We start from the raw sequence: 18,998 nt of genomic DNA on the forward strand, positions 1-18,998 counted from the left end.
TAATTGTGGGAATTGAGTGAACCACACTGACTCCAGCTTGTGACTCAATTCTGGAGCTAGCTTAGTTTCTATTTAATTATGGATCTAGTCCAGTTACTGTCCTGTGAGAAAACTTTATTGCATTGTTTAAACTTAGTCCTGTGTGGCTGGAAAGCTGGACCACTTCTACTTGCTACTTAGAGATTCTTAACTAAGTGCCTAGATTATGCTAAGCAGAAACCCAGTCAGATCCTAAAACCGATGTAAGGGGTTTTCCCCCAATTATACATTTCTATCAACCCATATGTTTTATCTGAAAACTGGTTCCATACTGACTAATCAGTTATTGTTTCCATGTTCTTTGATTGTTTATAGATACTTGGAGAGAATGGGACACCTCTTTCTAATTTCAGGGAATTGCACCTGTTTACTCTCCCTCTCCCAACTTGGAAAGTCCCTAATCTTTCCTCCAATTAGAAATCAGATTACCTAATGTTCTATTGTTTCCTTATAGTCAATTGACCTTATTTGATTGTTTTTAAATGTATAAAAATCTGTCTTCCGCTGTACTTGGGTCCAACCCTCAGCTGAGGAAGGAGACTGGTTCGGATTTGTTAGACAATTGGCATGCATTGCTTAATAAATCAAAATGCTTGGAAGCTTGAACCTTTGTTTCCTCAGTCATTTCATCTCTCACCTGCTATAGTGTAGGCTCCAGTTTTCTGTGCCTGTTCTTCCCACTGACTATGTATTTATAGAATAGTGTATCACAGATTAATGAGAAAGACATGTTGTTACTATTATTCTTAGGATGTTCCTTTTTACTCCTTTGCTTTGAGCTATGTGATGATGCAAAGGCACAGGCACCTTGCTGGGCTCTGAGAAAGAAAGACACAAGGTGGTGGTTTTGGAGCCAAAGTTTTTTGGAATATGGATCCACAGAGTAAGTCCTGTTAACCTAGGGAGTACAGTACAAGTTGCACATGGAGGCGCTATACACAAAAGAAATACACTTTGATCTGGGGAAAACTAACAGCACTTAATATGGGCTTTGAAGGGATCTTGAGGTTCCAAGAGATGGAGGTGAGAAACTATTTCAGGCATGATAGCTTGGACAAAGGCACAGAGATAAGAAATGGAATACCACGTGTGGTATTACTGTTGTAAGGACCATTCGGCTGGGCTACAGTGCATGAAGTGATGTATAATCATTCTGAAAAACAAAGACTGGAACTAGTTTATGTGAAGGGCTTTAAATGCCAAACAGAAGATTTTGTATTAAAAGGCAAAGGGAAGCTACTGAAACTTCTTGAAGAGTTGCATGGATAGACCTGCACGTTAGCAATATCAATTTGGAAGCTATGTGAAGGATGGATTGTAGAGGGGAGAAACTGGATTCAGGGAAATCAATTAAGACATCTATTGTAACTGATCAGGTGGGAGGTAATGAAAGTCTAGCCTAGCACACACAAGGCATTTAATAAATGCTTGTAGACTTCTGACTGACTAGACTAGAGTTGTTAGAGTGTAATGGAGAAAAAAGGCAGGTGAGAGTGATGTCAAGGAGGTATAAACAACCAGATTGATTGGATCTGGGTATTGAGGGAGAATGAAGATTTGAGGGTGACTACTAGCTTGTGAGACTGGGTGACTAGAAGAATGCTGTGCTTTTGAAAAAAATAGGAAAGTTAGGAAGGATGGTTTTAGAGAGAAAGATAACTTCTGTTATGGATATATTTGCGTTTGAGATGCCTATGGAACATCCAGGTGGAGACGACTAAAGCTCAAGAGAGGGATCAGAACGAGATATATAGATTGTATCATCTACATAGAATGAGGATAGCTGAATCCATAGAATCATCAAGAGAGTGTATAGAAAGAAAAAATGTCAAGGATGGACCTTTAGGGCATACCTATGCATAGATGATGATGCTGCTTTGGAGACTGAGAAGGATCAGTCTGACACGTAGGAAATAAGCCATGACAGAATAGTGTCAGAAAAACCATGGAGGATAGAATATTTGGAAGAAAGAGCATAGTACGTGTAAAATGTTGCAGAGAAATCAAGAAGCATGGGGACTGGGAAAAGGTATCTTTGAAAAAAACCTTCACTTGATCCTATTTCCTTCCACAGAATAGAAAAAGCTTTCTACATTTGGTTTTCTATATCTTCTCACATCACACACCTTTAACCCTTTTAAACTGACTTTTGTTACCACCCCAACATTAATTGTTCTTACTAAGGAAAACAATGACCTTTCTATAGAGCAATCCACTGCAAGTACCTAGCACCATGAACGGGAGTACAAAGACCCACTTCAAGACAAGATGCAACTTTTTTTTTACTCCTTAATTCTAGGAACTTGGAGATTTGAAAGGAAATGACATCCTGGAGTTATATTTGACAAGGTACATTTAGTTCTGCCCTCCACTCTCCCTGCTTCTAAATTTTATCCATTTCCTCATGACTTAATCAAGGTCATATGGTTTAGTGGCAGAACTGAGGTCTCCTGACTTCCAGTCTAGGGTTCCTTTCTGCTATACCATTCATTCTTCCATCTTCTGTCGTACACATCAGTATTTGAGGGTTGCTGAGGAATGCCTGGTCCATCTGATGAGGTGCAGACATCCTTCTATTCACATTACTAATAAAGGTGAGCCTTTGTTTGGAACTTACAGCTAGGAAGGATGTGGACATGCCTATTTACACCTCTTTGATAGACTAAGGATATTTCCTGAGACTGGATGCTTGATGACCTATTCACTTCTCATTGAGGATGGTCCCTCTATGATCATAATTTGACTGACTCTGGTATGGATCTGAATTGTATACCGGACCTATAAAATTTAAGAGACTGACCTATGTAGCTCTGTTTGGATATCTAGAAAGAGTCAATACCAGAAATGCAGACTTTTATCTGAGGAATGGTGTGAAGCCTGTGCATTGTCCAGTCTACTCATAGAATGACCATCTCTGCCCATTAAGCCTTAGAGATGGCAACCCATGGAGAGAGGAACCACATGGCCAAGTGCTGAGTGTTTTTGAAACTCTAGATCTCCACTAAAGGGTTTCTGAGGATTATCACATGGCCCCAGAATTGGCAGTATAGCAAGTGACTAAGCCACAATGTAAAAAACAAAACCTGGAAGTTATCCTTTATTGATTTATTCAGATGGTTCATCTTCAATGGAAAGATCCTTTCTCTTTCTGGGGGGGACACCAAATCCATAATACCATAAGGTTAGAGGCTTATGTAGGTCCCTAGAGTAGAAGATGAGATTTACTGAAAAGAGAACTAAAAGACTACTGTAAGTCTAGCTTTGCTTTGCATTTTTTTTGCATGTAAGATGAAATAAAAGCTGTATCAAATCCAATACGCATTGTTGCCTTTAGTGCTTGCCAAGGCAGCTGGGATGCTTTTACTTATCTAAGTTGAATTGTATATAGGAGCTTAATTTTGAGGTTCCCAAAGTTCTCTAGTTAGGAGCAAAAGAAACCAAAGAGGCATGATTTGAAGGTAGTATCCCAAAATCAAATCCAGTCCATGTTAGCACAAAACTTAAGGTATTGGGCCTTAGTTACAAATATTGAAAAGATAATTGTTATTCAAATTCATATGGCTATTTCTAAATTTTATTACTGTATTCAGGCTTGGTGCTTTTCATCTTCTGTGTTACCTACCTCCGTTAAGTGTGAACTCTCTGAGACAGGGAACAAGTCTTTTGTTGGTTCCTAGATCCCTTTCCTAAGTTCTTGATCTTGAGAAGTAAGAAGCAATTATATTTCTATATATGGAAAATGAGACAAAAGTAGCTCTGGGTCAGGAGTTTCAAGAATCAGCTAAAAGTGGGTGAAACTGGTTGTTTGATTAAAGTGGCTGGAAGTAGGACAAAGGTTAAAGCTTTGCGCATATACCAAGGGGAACATGTGATGGGTGTTTCAGGAAGTCTGTGACCTGTGCTGACTCCTACCAATGAAAGTCAGCTAGGAGAGACTTGTGGCCAGGAATGGGGATATAAGGATTGCTTCTGTAGTCTATGTATGCTCATCTCGAGTTCCACACCCACTTCCTACAGGAGGCGTATTAAAGGTTTCACTGCTTCACTTATCCTGAGTCTGTCTAACTTACTGTGCCTATTTGGGTACCAGAGGTTATTTCCGACAGGGCCATCTCCAGTCATTCTCATCGATATAAGGCCACTGGACCCAGATTACTCTGGAGGAGAAAGTGAGGCTGGTTACTTTGCACAGCCCTCCCTCACTCAAATCAAAGTAAATTGCAAGCCATGTCATCATCTCCCTAATGTCATGGTCCTCTTCAAGAAGGAAGGACAAACCACAACTTGTGAATAGTCTGAGCTGCCTGAATGACAACCCAGCTGGCCAGTTCCAGTTGGGCAGCTCAGCTCGTACTCTCCTCTCCTCCAAAAGAGGGTAAATTTTGATGTCTGAAAGCTACCTAGTTAACATGGCTAGATTTCTTTTTCAAAGACCAAACCTAAAACCCAATTTACTCTGTATCTCATGAATTGGACAACAATAGGTCCCTGCCCAAGCACCACTTAATGGTTATTTTTTGGTCCCTCCTGGCTCAGAGTGAATATAAATATTAACTGTTTCTCTTTTGGTCAGCAACCCTGAGGGGGTCTTCCCTTCCCAGTTTTCATTAAAGGGGCCATCTCTTGACTCACTTCTTTTTTTTTTTAAGGCAATTGGGGTTAAGTTACTTGCTCAGGGTCACACAGCTAGTAAGTGTCAAGTGGTTGGTCTGAGATGGGATTTGAACTCAGGTCCTCCTGACTTCAGGGCTGGTGCTCTATCCACTGTGCCACCCAGCTGCCCCTTGACTCACTTCTTAAAGAGGCCTATTCATTGAATGGGCATTGCCTCACTCAAAGTGAGAACCTGGAAAGATCTTAGCTTAAAAGGGCCAAGGTTTCCCACTGCATCCTGGGCCATCTCGTCCTGATCAACTGGACCCAGATGACTCTGGAGGAGAAAGTGAGGCTGGTGTCTTTGCACAGCCCTCCCTCACTCAGACTGAAGTCAATTACAAGTCATGGCATTATCTCCCTGATGTCATGGTCTTCTTCAAGAACGAAGGACAAACCACACACTATGGTATTTCATAGCCATTGAACCATTGAGAATCAATACTGAGAAGCCTGAGACCAAGACTGGTCTGAGACAGACAAGTCAGCATTTTGTAACAAGCTCAAAAGCAAGAATCCCTGACCCTTCTTCATATCTAGGGAGACATCTGCCCCATAAACCAGGCCAATTCATCACATAGTCCTGAGGTAAAATAGAGAGGAACAGCTAAGTGGCACAGGGGGTAGAGTGCCAGGCCCAGAGCCAGGAAGACTCATATTCTCGAGTTCAAATCTGGCCTCAGACACTTAGTAGCTGTATAACCCTGGGAAAGTCACTTAACCTTTCTTGCCTCAGTCTCTTAAAATGAGGTAGAGAAGGAAATGGCAAACCATTCCAGTATCTTTGCCAATAAAAGCCAAAATAGGGTCACAAAGAATTGGAAACAATTGAAAAACAACTGAACAGCAAAAATGGAGAGGCTTCCTGCTACTCTAACCTCAAAAGGATTTGTTAAAAGGATTGTTACTCATGGTCACTGTTGACAAATGAGGAGTAAACTGATGAGCTTCTTAGAAATGCCTTAAATTTGGTAATAGTTCATGTATTTTTTCTTTTCGGTTACAGAAGGAAAGATAGAACAAAGAAAAAACTGAGGAGGGCTCAGTGACAGGGACTAGAGCCATATCTTATGGTGCCCAACTCCCTCCATCGAGTTTGGATTTCATCTTCCTCACAGGGTGAAAAGAAAGCAAGGATATTTTCATGAAGAAATCAGAGAGCAGGTTAGATTTCTCTAAACCTTTTATGGGAAAGCAGCTACCAACTCTCAAGTTCAGTTTTAGTTCCTTCAGAGGAAATCTCTATCGCTATGGTTTCTACCTTACAACCTCACAGGGGATCATGAAGAATATCTAACCTGTGAATTCAATGCACAGAGGAAATCCATTCTTTTACAGGAAGCATCACTTGGTACTACAGTCAGAAACACAATTATGGTCTATGGATCTGGCCCCATATTACAATTCTTGTTCTCTTAGGTTAACACAAAGACAAATCTCTTACATTTCCTATGAGCCAACATGCACATAGCAATGGAATACTTACTACAAAGAAAGTTACTGTAGAAGCACATTAAAAACTTCTTTCTTAGTTAACTGAAATATCAAATAATTATTTCTCCAATTTAAAGTTTTTTCCAGATTAACCTGAGGGAAGGGAAGTCAATACACTGCTTAAAACTTCTCAGAAAACAATGCCCTCCACTAAAATCTTTCCCCTTGGTTCTAACTCCTCTCTTAGGAAAGTGTATAAAAAGGTCAAGAACAATGGATCAAGGGAGGTAACCAAACTTAGAATGAAAAAAATTTTTCATAAAAGATTACTGCCTTCCCCTAAGGTATTAGGGTATTGATCAGAGGGAAGAAGTCCCTTTAATTGCTTAAGATCCCCTCTGACCAGCTGAGAGAAGAGCTCTTGAGTGGTCAAAAAGGATGAGTAGTTTTAGAAGGGATATTGTCCAGGGCCTCCCAGAAAGATTAAGTGACTATTGTTTTATTAGATGGAACACACTATAAATACAAAACTGTGTTTTATCAAACTGTAACATTTTCCTTGTTCAAGATACTTCAAAATGTCGTGTTAAAAAGATGCCTGAAGGCACTGAGAGGAATCTGCTAGTTTTGATATTTCTCTCCAGGAAGAACAACACTTGAATTTAGGATGTTAATAAAAATTGTTTTTGGAATACATGAAGAAGCATGTAAAAAAACCCTTCCCTTTCAGTTTCTCTAAAAATATTAAGAAATACTTCTCTAACTTCTGTAACCTAAAAACACTTTCCAGACTTGTCCCACTTGGAATGTGGGTTAGGTCAAGAACAAAAAAGGCCTTTCCTAAGGAAATCAGATAAGAGTAGAAACCCAGTTTGGAACAGAAATTCTTCTTGACTAGTTAGTTCATTGCTTTTCCCATCCCCTGAAAGTGACTGGCCTGGCCAAGGGCAACACCCTCTTCTTCATTCAGAAAAGATTATGATATTGATGCACAGGGAGATCCATTCAGTCCTTAGGGGGAGTGGTAAAGCAAGAAATGGAGTAGTTCCTATAGAAGATTAAATGGCTCATTTTCAAACAAGAATATTACCTCTGATCTAGATTTGAACATACTGTGACATTTTCCTTGTTCAAGATTCCTATAAATTATATCTCAAATTTTCTTGGGTTAGAGACATATCTGAAAACATGTTCAAGGGAGGGGTGGGGATGTCAGTTTGTCAAACTATGTCAGTTTGAACATTTCTGTAAACTAGAAATGCTTATATATTAAACTTTAATTTTTTTTGGACAGACTTGTGCCTAAAATGCAGAGTATAGTATTAATATTTTTTCTTCAACACAGACATGGAGCTGCAGGCAAAAAGTTTATCTTTAATTAAGTTTGGACTCAGCATATCTCCTCTGGGATTAACCAAAGTATAAATCTGCCACCAAAAATTCCTATATTCACTACATTCAAAGGGTTACTTTCTGGTGTGAATTCTCTGGTGTTGAATAAGGCCTGACCTATGCCTAAAGGTTTTCCTACATTCATTACATTCATAGGGCTTCTCACCAGTGTGAATTCTCTGGTGCTGAGTAAGGGCTGAGCTCTGATTGAAAGCTTTCCCACACTCATTACATTCATAGGGATTTTCTCCTGTGTGTATTCTCTGATGCCTAATAAGCACTGAGATTTGACTGAAAGATTTCCCACATTCATTACATTCGTAAGGTTTCTCTCCACTGTGAATTCTCTGATGTCTAATAAGCTTTGAACTCTGGCTGAAAGCCTTCCCACATTCATTGCATTCATAAGGTTTCTCTCCAGTGTGAATTCTCCGATGCTGAATAAGATCTGAGCTCCCCCTGAAGGCTTTCCCACATTCATTACATCCATAAGGTTTCTCTCCAGTGTGAATCCTCTGATGTTGAACAAGATGTGAGCTCCACCGGAAGGCTTTTCCACATTCATGACATTCAAAGGATTTTCTTCCATTGTGAATTCTCTGGTGCTGAATAAGGGCTGAATTTTGTTTGAAGGTTTGACCACACGTATTGCATCTATGAAGTCTTTCTCTTTGATGTATAACAAGTGTTGAGCCTGAACTACAGCTTCTTTCCTCCAAATCTCTCTTGACTGGGGGGATAATGCTGTGAGTGACTGTCCCTTGCATGAAATCTTGCTCCTGCGAATCAGAACCATTCAGTCTCTCCCCTGTGGCATTTCTATGATGCTTTTCTAAGGTACCTTCACATTCACAGTCTTTTTCAAAATCCAATCCCTGGGTTATGCATCCTTGGGATATTTCTGATGTCACCCTCAGGGATTCCACTTCAGATATTTTCTGTTTATGAGTCGGCCACTTGCTCTTAGTTTTACTCTTATAACCTAAATAGAAAATGAAAGATGTTATTTGTTTCTTATGTTGAAGACAAAAAAAAATCTCTGTTCTCAAACACTGTAATCTCATTTTGAGATTAATACCTCCTGGGAATAATGAAAAGAGGTAAGAATAAGGGAGGAATAGTACTTCCAGACCTTAAACTATTATAAGCAACAGTCATCAAAATCATCTGGTACTGGTTAAAAAACAGGTAAATCAATAGAACAGATTAGGCAAGGGAAAATCAGAAACAATGTGACTTAATAATCTAGTGATCAATAAACCAACAAACAAAATATTTAGGAAAGAAGTCACTATTTGATCAAACATGCTAGGAAAACTGGGAAACAACGTGACAGAAATTAGAACACCTTTCAACTTCTTCCACAGTGGATTCTGAATGGATATGCAACATTAATATCAGAGATCATAACCATAAAAAATATATAGTTTTCTTGGCTATACATATATTCTTATGATATATTCTTAACCAAACAAGGAATAGAAGCAACTATGGAAAATAAAATAGATAAATTGATTACATGAAACTGAAAAGTTTCCATACAAACAAAATTAATGCCACTAGGATAAGAAGGGAGGCAGTGAATGAGAGGGGAAAAAAAGCTTTTTATCAAATTTCTCTGATAAATGTCTGGTATTCAAGATATATAAACCATACATACACACACACACACACACACACATACATATATATACACATACATTATACATATACACACACACATATATCAACAAATACCATTCCCCAAAAGATAAATGGTCAAAGGGTATGAACAAACAGTTCTCAAAAGAATTGTGAACTGTTAAGAACCATATGGAAGAATGCTCCCAATCGTTAATAATAAGAGAACTCACATCCAGCAAGTTTGCAAAGATGCCAAAAATGAATCCTGGAGGAGCTGTAGGAAGACATACAACCTGCAAAGCAAACTCTGCAGACCTGGAAGTCATTGAAAAGAGCTCCCCCTTCCAAACATCAAAGTTGGCCACCATTGTTAGTCAGAGGACTGTTCTCCTCTGACTCTTCTCTGTTGTACAGCTCAAGCAGGCAGTAAGAAAAGCCGTTACATGCCCTTACATGTAAGAAGTCTTAAGGTCCTCTGCAACACATTTGGTGGCTGCCATTTTGATGGCAAAAGGAACATAGGACTAGAATGGTGAAGGAGGGTAGGTAATAAACTATGGACATAGACAAATAGAACATGCACTCAGGCAAGGTGAGAGAAGGTGGTGACAGAAAATCACAGAATCCTTGAGCTAAAAAGGATCTCAAGAGATCATTTGATTCAGCCTTTTGCCTTGAAGTAAATGAATACTGAAATCATTCTGAAGAATTTTTTAAAAAATTTATTTGTCAAGTTATCCAGAGATTGAGATGCCACAAACAGCTCCCTCTAAACAATAAGAAGGATATTTTGGTCCAACTGAAAATTCTCCTACAAATTAAACCTCTGGCATCCTCAAAGAGGGGAAAGTAGATTAACATTTTCCTCATAAAAATTCTTCATATACTTTACTATACTGTCATGCCTTACTGTATTCTAAATCAATTCCTCTGGACTTTCCTCACAGATTTATCTTCTATCCCCATAATAATTTCAGTCACTCTTTTCTGAGCTTACTCTAGTTTCTTTGTGAAGTACATGGATTCAGTGCTCCTTATTAAGGGGCTGACTGAGCCAAGTGGAGAATTAATTACCAAATTGTAAATGTCTTCCTGCTTTTAATATATTTCAGCATCAGGCTGACTTTTCCCCTCAGTGGTGCTACATTGCTAACTTTTTTTTCTTAAGGCAATTAGGGTTAAGTGACTTGCCCAGGGTCACACAGCTAGTAAGTGTCAAGTGTTTGGTCTGAGGTCAGATTTGAACTCAGGTCCTCCTGACTTCAGGGCCAGTGCTCTATCCACTGCGCCACCAAGCTGCCCCTACACTGCTAACTCACTAAGGTTGTAGTCTACCATGACCTACCCTCCCCATTCCCACCCTATAGGGCTTTTCTTCTGTGCTTGTGCCTAGTCATTTTCCCATCATGTATGTGTTTTATCGGATATTTTTCTCTGTAAATATGGAACCTTATCCTTATTGAATTTCATTGCTTTTTTTTTGGTCAAAATAATTTTAAAATTCACTCCAGTTTTCTGAAGTATGAACAGTTTTTATTATCATCTTTGTTATCATCTGGAGACATGCTTTGATTCCTCAACATTATAGAACCTAAATGTACAGGCACACAGGAATGTTGTGCAGGGTCTTCCAGCTATTTGTTTACATACCTAGCAATTCTATCAAAACAATATTCAAGATATCAATTCTCCCTTGTCTACAAGCTCCATCACAACAGTGAATTAAATTGATACAGCATAATTTGCTCTTCCCAAAACCAGGTCATCTCATCTATGAAACCTTCCTAGATTTCCCTGGTTATTAATGACTTCTCCTCTTCCCCTATTCCCAAGACCCCAACCAGAGGTCACTTAGGAGGTAATACTGGACGTTGGAGCTGGTTGTATTGGTATTTTATCCCCCTACTGTTGTTGTTGGGTTTTTTTAAGGCAATTGGGGTTAAGTGACTTGCCCAGGGTCACACAGCTAGTAAGTATCAAGTGTTTGGTCTGAGGCTGGATTTGAACTCAGGTCCTCCTGACTTCAGGGCTGATGCTCTATCCACAGTGCCACCTAGTTGCCCCTCCCCCTACTATTCTTAAAAGCCCTCCCCCCAGGGCCTAATGTGGTGTTCTCTATCAGTAAGCATTGAATAAATGTGTAGTGTCTTACGATCCGTGTAGCTGCAAATTTATGTATGATTTGCTCTTAATACCTTTGCATGTCTCATTGTTAAAATTCAGGAATTTCCAGAATTATCCTCTTGTCCTCCATGACATCTCAAAAAGTAATGGTTAGAAATCCGGCAGAACTTGTCAAATATCCTAAAGTTCATGGTCAGCAATCCCTGTTGATATAAATATATCCAGGTTTTCAGGGTACTCTTTATTTCTCTCCCTATTTTTGTACTACTATTAGTTTGTCAGCTCAGCTGATTCAAACATTGTAGTACTAATGATGGCAAGGCAAGGTTCAATTCACATATAGGCCAGAAAGTACTGCACATCTAACCCCAGGTTTACTGAAAATATAAATTGTTAGTCCCATAGAAGACCAAGGACGAAAATACAAAACAACCAGAAAAACCCATCCCTAAAACTGGAAAAGCAAGAGGCTATTGGTAGTGAATTGGCAGTATTCCATGCCAAAAATGGCATTATTTTAGTTTGAGTTTTCTTCCTTTATTGTATCTGCGACATTTCAGTGAACTATTCACATCTGAAAAGCCTCTAATAATAATTATCACTGACATTTCTATAGTATTTGAAGGTTTGCAGAGCATTTTATATATATAATTTCATTTGATCCTCCCAATAACCCTATGAGGTTTATTACAAGTATTATTATCTACATGCTACATATCATGACATTCTAGCTCAGAAAGATGAAGTGAGGTGGTCAAAGCCAGTGTCAGAGGGAGGATTTGAGCATGGTGTTCTTTCCACTATATTCTGCTGTCTTTCTACCCTGTTATCATCTACCTTACTATCATTAAGCTTCCTTCCCTATATCTTTCCTCTCTTCAGGGAAAGATCTCTTTTGATGAATATATTCAGTGGAAACTACTTGAATATTTACCTTCTTAGCCTTACATGGGAGTCAAGTTTGCCTAATCCTTCGGGAATATCTTTTTAAGCAACCATTACTTCTTAGATTCTTTTGGATTTTATTTTTACTATCTATTAATGTCCTTAGTACAATCTGCTTTTTTAAAGTTCATGATTTTTATCTTACTTCTCTTAGAATTTGGTAGGACCTTGTATCTAACCATTTAACAAGGATTTCCCTTCAAGTATCCCACCTACCTTTAGCTCCTCAATTAATCCTCCCTAATGGCAAGAATTAAATCAATCTCTTCTGTAGGTGATTATTCTGCACTAACACAGTGTTCCCAACACAATTCCAAAATCCACTTGCAAATTTGCCTGAGAAGCAATCCACTGGATCATACTTTTCCCAGTAGTGAAAGTCTTCCATTACTACCAGATCCTAGTCTCAAGCTAATTACCAAAGGCAGTTTTTACCCAACTTTTTCACCTGATTTGAAGGACCAATGGATAATAGATACTTATCATTTTATCATCCTTGTTTTTTATCCCCTTTCCTTTTAACCCAAATAAGTTGTTGGCCTCTTTCTGATTCCTGAGCCTCTGACATTACATATTTATTTCTGATATACAATGCAACAACACCCCCTATTTTATCTCATCTTTCCTAAATGAACTTTACCTTTCTAGTCTAATTCTCCATCACTCCTAAAGAGGGAAAAAAAAGAAGAGACAGAAGGCAAACAGGCAGAAGCAAACGGGGTGAAAGAAGAGATGCATGGGGTTATGAACAGAGTAGATATCAATAAATCTTGGTTAGAAAATGGGGAATCACTGAAAACACAAGTTTTTAAAAGTACATTACATTTCATTCCGCTGCTTCCACTGCAGACTTAGGTCTCAAGCACCCGTGTTTGGCTTGTGTCTGAGAGCTGCTAGCAAAAAAGTACCACATCTTTCTAAGTATTAGGAAGGATGCTGTCAGGTAGAGAATTTGAGACAATAACAGAAGAGAGAAGTAAAAAGAGCTCCTGGACAAAAAGAGGGAACTTCTAATGCTTCTAATAACATTTTTCTCCCTTCTCCGTTCCTCCCAGATAGAATGCTACTCCTTACCATTTTGTAGGGGATAAGACTCCTTAGATTCACATTTGAACTGGGTTTCAATGGGTTGCATATTCAGTGATTCCTTTGATATTCTTGGAGGCATCATCTCCGTCCAGACCACTCCTGGCCCATGTCCATGGGTCTGAACCTGGAAATAATAAAGTTGGATTAATTATGGGAAGTGAAACTAAAATCTCTTTGAATGGAGTGCAAGGAACATTCACCCAAAGGCCAGAGAACAGATGAACGAAACAAGAGTATTTTTTTCCTTAAGCATGGTGGGGAGACAGGATAGAGGAAAAACTAGAGAGAAAACCAACACAGTAATTAATAACTCTAGGTTATATCTTTTGTTGTTTAGTTGTTTCAGTCATGTCTGATTCTTTGTGACCCCATTTGGGTTTTTCTTAGCAAAGATACTCGAGTGGTTTGTGATTTCCTTCTCCAGCTCATTTTACAGTTGAGGAAAAACAGGGTTAAATGATGTGCCCGAGGTCACACAGTTAGTATCTGAGGCCAGATTTGAACTCAGGTCCTCCTGACTTCAAGACAGGCCCTCTATCCACAGCACCACCTAACTGCCTTAGCTATGTCTAGTACAGGATTAAAATGCATAACTCTCTTCTCATTACCATGAACATATTCTCTTGCTCTGGTCCAGGATTCCATGGTCTTGCTTTCTTATTTTTCTTTTCCTTTTTTAAAAAAGTTTTATTTATATCTTTTGTTTCTTATACTAGTCATCCTCCAATAATCACTCCTTCCCCTCCTTCCCCTTCAACAGCAAACAAAACAGGTAAGCAAAACTGATGGACCAAGCAAATTTATCTGATAGCATATATAACCCTCCATGTCCATAGTGTCCCACTTTTCTTCTAAAAAGAGTAAAGTGTGTTTCATTATCTACTCTTTTGTGTCCTCACTTTCTCACAACAGATCACACCAATTTCCCTCTTACCTGCCGGCCTGGTTCATCAAGTTCTTTCTCCAAATCCTCGAGCACAGTCACTGCTTCTTCTCCACTCTCTGGACGACGTTCCTGCACCCAAGTCTGGAGTTCTTCAGGAAGGATGGTCAGGAACTGTTCCAGAACCAACAGCTCTAAGATTTGTTCCTTTGTGTGCATTTCTGGCCTCAGCCATTGATGACAGAGTTCCCGGAGTCTACTTAGAGCCTCACGAGGCCCAGGGGTATGGTGGTAGGCAAACTGCCTAAAACGTTGGCGGAAGATCTCTTGACAGGGTGGGTTATTTCCTTGTAAGCAGGATTCTTGTTCCCAAACATGGTCCTCCTGATCTTCTACCTTCACTATCCAAAGTCCCTCTTGTTCCTGCAGAGGAAGAGTCCTGCTATATTCTGCTGACATCCTGTAATGGAATAGGTCAGAAGAAGCCTCACTCCAGCTGGGGTCCAGGTGTTGGGAAGAGATTATCTCCAAGGGTCTTTCTAAGGTATAAGAAATGATCATTAATGTTCAGAAAAGTGAGCAGCTAAATCAGGAAATGTTATTATAATACTTTTCTTAACCTAGTCAGGATTCCTGCAGGTTTCCTAGAGAGATTAGCAGAACTCCAACCTCCAAAAGGCAGCTTTATAAGCAAGACACACACAGTATCAATATTTTGCCATGATTTTGCTCTATGGGTAAACAAGTATTCTGCTTCTAGACCATTTTACAGGCCTCAGGGCTCAGTCTGGCTCCCTAGGTACCCATTCCCTTCTCATTATAAATTAATGGTATCTCTATCATGAGTGGGTAAAGTAATAATTTACTATCTAAGTCTGTTAAACTGAGTAATTTGGTCTTGAAACAGACTACCTAAGACATCCAATCCTGCCCAACCACTAGAGCTATAATTTGTAATGATCCTACCAGTCCTCACTACTATGCATGAAAAAGGAAAGAGTAGATAGCATCTCACAGGTAAGAAACCTGATTCCACAAGGATTAAATGACCTGAACCTATGATTTCATTAGTACAGAGAACTACCAGGTGAGGGAACTCCTTCTACCAATGAAGGTTGTCACCTACTCTGCAGGTCTTGGGGAGTTGTCTAAGGCAACAAGAGATCATCACTTGTCCAGGGTGACAAAGCCAGTACATGTCAGAAGTGTGACTTGAAGCCTGGTATTCCTGACTTCCAATATGGTAGGATGCATCTCAAGTTAAATACACTCAAAACATAATTTCCTTTTTCTAGTGTCTGTCTCTTACAACTTATCTAGTCACCCAGGTGCAAAAACTTTGATGTTATCTAAAACTTGCTTTCACGCGTTTGTTCCATGCCATTCTCTATTCCTATATGCCTTTTCCCCCTAAGACCCTTATTTCAGTTCCTAAGTCCTCTTGATGAAGGATATTTTTATCTGCCCTTCCTTTATATTCCCACTCCCATCATCTTAGTAAAGGACCCAATATATTGGTCCAATTAACTAGGTTTTTTTCTGGGTTCAGGGAAAGGAACTATTCAGCACATTCATCACAAAGGCTAAATCAAACTGGATGTTCCATAGACACAACATGTTCGAAACTGACCTCATTATTTTTCTCCCCAAACCCTCCTCTCTTCCCAACTTCCTTATGATTCTGAGTGCACCATTATCTACCCAGTTATCCAGGCTCACAATCCCAAACCCAATCTGTTACTGAGGTCTGTTGATTTTATCTTTGTAACATCTCTCATATATGCCCCGTTCTCTCACGTGAAACTGTCACTAACCTGGTACAGGCCTTCATTACCTTACACTTTTTTTTTTTTGCAACAGCCTGCTAGTTGATCTCCCTGCAATAATTCTTTGCTCTTTCTAGTCCATCCCCTACTCAGCTGCCATAGTGATCTTCCGAAAGTGTATCTGACCATGTCACTCTCTTTGTGATAAACTTATCAGTAGTTTTCTATCACCTCCAGGATCATATATGAAATCTTTTGCTTGGCATTTGAAGCCTATAACCTGCCCCACCCCCCAGCCCTCACCTTTCCAATATTCTTATACCTTACAAACCTCTTCCCTATCTCTCCCACCTTGGTCTTCAAGCCAGTGACACTGGCCTCCTTTTTGTTTCTTTCACAAGACACTCCCTCTCTCATGCTGGGAATGCTCTCCCTTTTCACCCTTGCCTCCTGGGTTCAAGTCCCAGTAAAATCCTGAGATTCATTGGAGAGAACACTGGGCCTGAGTTCAAATATGCCTTAGACACTTACTTGCAGTGTGACCCTGGATAAGTCACTAAACCTGTTTGCCTCAGCTTCCTCCTCTGCAAAATGGGTATAATAACAGCACCTACCTGGCAGGATTGTTGTAAGGCTCATATAAACGGTTTGCTATTACTATTTATTATACAGGAAGCCTTTTCCTGATCTTCTTTAATGCTAGTGACTTCTCTCCGTTAATTATTCCTATTTATCCTGTACACAGCTTCATTGTGCACAGTTTGCTTGTTGCCTCCCCCTGACAGGTCCTCTGAGCTCCTTGAGAGCAGGGGCTGTGTTTTGCCTTTCTTTATATCTCCAGGCTTAGCACAGTGCCTGGCACATAGATAGTGCTGAGCAGCCCAATCACCTTTCCTCAAAAACTTTTTGTTTTCTCCCAAATAATCAGGGGCTGTACTTAGCAATGGGGATGAAGACAAAAAAATGAAAAAAGTCTCTGCCTTCAAGAAGCTTATGTTCTATTGGCAGATTTCATATTTTATGGCAGTAGAGAGTTTTTCATTTCTTAGATACTTTCAAATTAAAAAGTTGATCTGCCACAAATGAAAGAGATGGGGGCACGGTGGAGGGAGACTACCTGTTGGGTCAAGGGTGGATAATTCCTTTTCAGAGAGAAGCAGCTTTCAAAGAAACTGGCTCACCTTTGTGAGGCATAGGGAGATAACGCACCGCTAATGACCGACCTCTCATTAGGGATGACAGCAGGGTCTTACAGTGCTTCTCTCCCCTTCCCCCCACCTCCAAACCCATCTGCTCCAGTCGGTCTCCTCCTCATCCCTGCTCAGCCAAACACAGCCCAAGGAAAGACGTCACGGGCAAAAAGCTGTTACCATGGTGACAGGGGAACACCCCCCCACACACACACACTTTACATCAAAAGTGAGGACCCAAGCCCCTCCCTGGGTCTTCCTGCAACCCAGAATGGCCGCCGTGACTGGAGGTGGGGACGGGATGGGCTGTGGTGCCTAATACACTGGACCCCTGGGTCCGCTAACACGGACTCACCTCTCCAGTTCTCTAGATTCCGGTGCTGGGACTGGGGCGGCCAGCAAGTCTGCAGGCTCTGAAAAGTAGTGCGCTTGCGCCAACATCTCTGGACTACGTTTCCCAGAGGCCTCTGGGCTTCCCAAACTCAGTCTTTCAGAGGTCTCTCCTACGCTGTGGTCTCCTTGAGTTTAGAGAGAGCTTAACCCCCTCAGTAGGTACAAGCATCTAATGCCTCTCTCCCCAGCCCTTGTATGCATTCTTACTTCTGTCTGCATGACCGTACTGAGCATGTGCAGGGTGAGAGTCTATTGATCAAGGGAGGAGAAGCAGATACCAGGCTACTGATTAATTAAAGCCATGGCAACCACTTCAGCATCCTACTCTTTTCTCTCTCCCCTTCTTTCTCTCCTCTTCTCCTGAGATTCTTTCGGGTCATATCTCTGTGTTTCGTCAATAAAATGCGAGTCATGCCTGGGGGTTGTGTGATAATGTTTGAGTAAAGGCTTTGAAAAGTATAAAGCGGTCTAAAAATGGAGCGGGAGTATTATTAACACTGTTAGTACTGGTGACTTTTCAGTTAACATGTCTAATATTAATTGGAAACTCCGCGCAAGTTTGTAATTGTTGGGATGTAAAAATTAGGAGGCAAACGTTGTGCGATGACTAATATTGATAAACTTAACCCTTCCCAGTAGTACAAGGATCTAAGACATCTCCAGAGGCCTTGTGATGGAAAATGCTATCCACATTCAAAGAAAGAACTATGAAAGTTGAATTGCTATTTTTTTTCTCTTGAGTTTTGTTTTCTCTTTCTGATGGTTCCTCCTATTGGTTTTAATTTTTATTTACAACACCACTAATGTGAAAATTTAAAAGAAAATTAGGAGGCAAAAATTATGTCCAGTTAGTGAGTTTATTGATTGTAACAAGTAGTAGCCAGAATGCATATATGTGTAGGCTGAATACACGCATGCAAGTAGCTAGCCAGAGAAACTACAGAATTCCCCTAAATGGCCCCAATTTTTATACTCTTGTACAAACAACTCTCTTTTCTTCTCTTTACTAAGCATCTTCCCCAGTTGACATAATATTGATAGTCCTTTTTCTTATCCTGAAGACATTCTCAGAGGTCTCCTATATAAACTACAGTCCTGCAGTTTATCAGAAACTCCATTGCCTCTTCTTTGTGTTTTGCAATCTGATGGGTCAGCACGAATTATTTTCTGTTATTTCAGCATTCTATTATAGTCACTCACAAAATTTAACCCTTCATAACTTTTATCAGGAGCAAAGGAAATACGCTGGATTTTTCCCACACAAGTTTTAGATCAAAGAATCTCACAGTTAGAATCTCAAGAGCCACTTCGTCTAATATTGCCCTTAAAAAAAAATTCACTTACCCTCATACTTGACAAGTGGTCATCCAAAGTTTGTTTGAAGACTTCTAGTGAGAGGGAAGCTGTTACCTTTGGAAACATCCCATTCCCCTTTAGGATTTAGGTCTATAGGGGTGTGAAATGTTT

The 18,998-nt window shown here is 39.9% G+C and overlaps 1 protein-coding gene across 1 annotated transcript in view; it reads right to left on the reverse strand.

The window, feature by feature from the left end:
• Window positions 1-7,480: 7,480 nt before the first annotated feature.
• The window catches only part of LOC110194344 (uncharacterized), a 55,458-nt gene continuing 43,940 nt past the window's right edge, over window positions 7,481-18,998 (reverse strand). Inside the window, 4 exon segments of the mRNA XM_078155696.1 lie at window positions 7,481-8,500; window positions 13,285-13,423; window positions 14,234-14,721; window positions 17,494-17,605. Coding sequence (XP_078011822.1) covers window positions 7,593-8,500; window positions 13,285-13,423; window positions 14,234-14,721; window positions 17,494-17,605 — 1,647 coding nt within the window. The 3' untranslated portion in view covers window positions 7,481-7,592.

The sequence above is a fragment of the Phascolarctos cinereus genome, unplaced genomic scaffold (genome assembly GCF_003287225.1).
Source record: "Phascolarctos cinereus isolate Bilbo 61053 unplaced genomic scaffold, phaCin_HiC Scaffold_5;HRSCAF=322, whole genome shotgun sequence".
Taxonomy (NCBI): Eukaryota; Metazoa; Chordata; class Mammalia; order Diprotodontia; family Phascolarctidae; genus Phascolarctos; species Phascolarctos cinereus.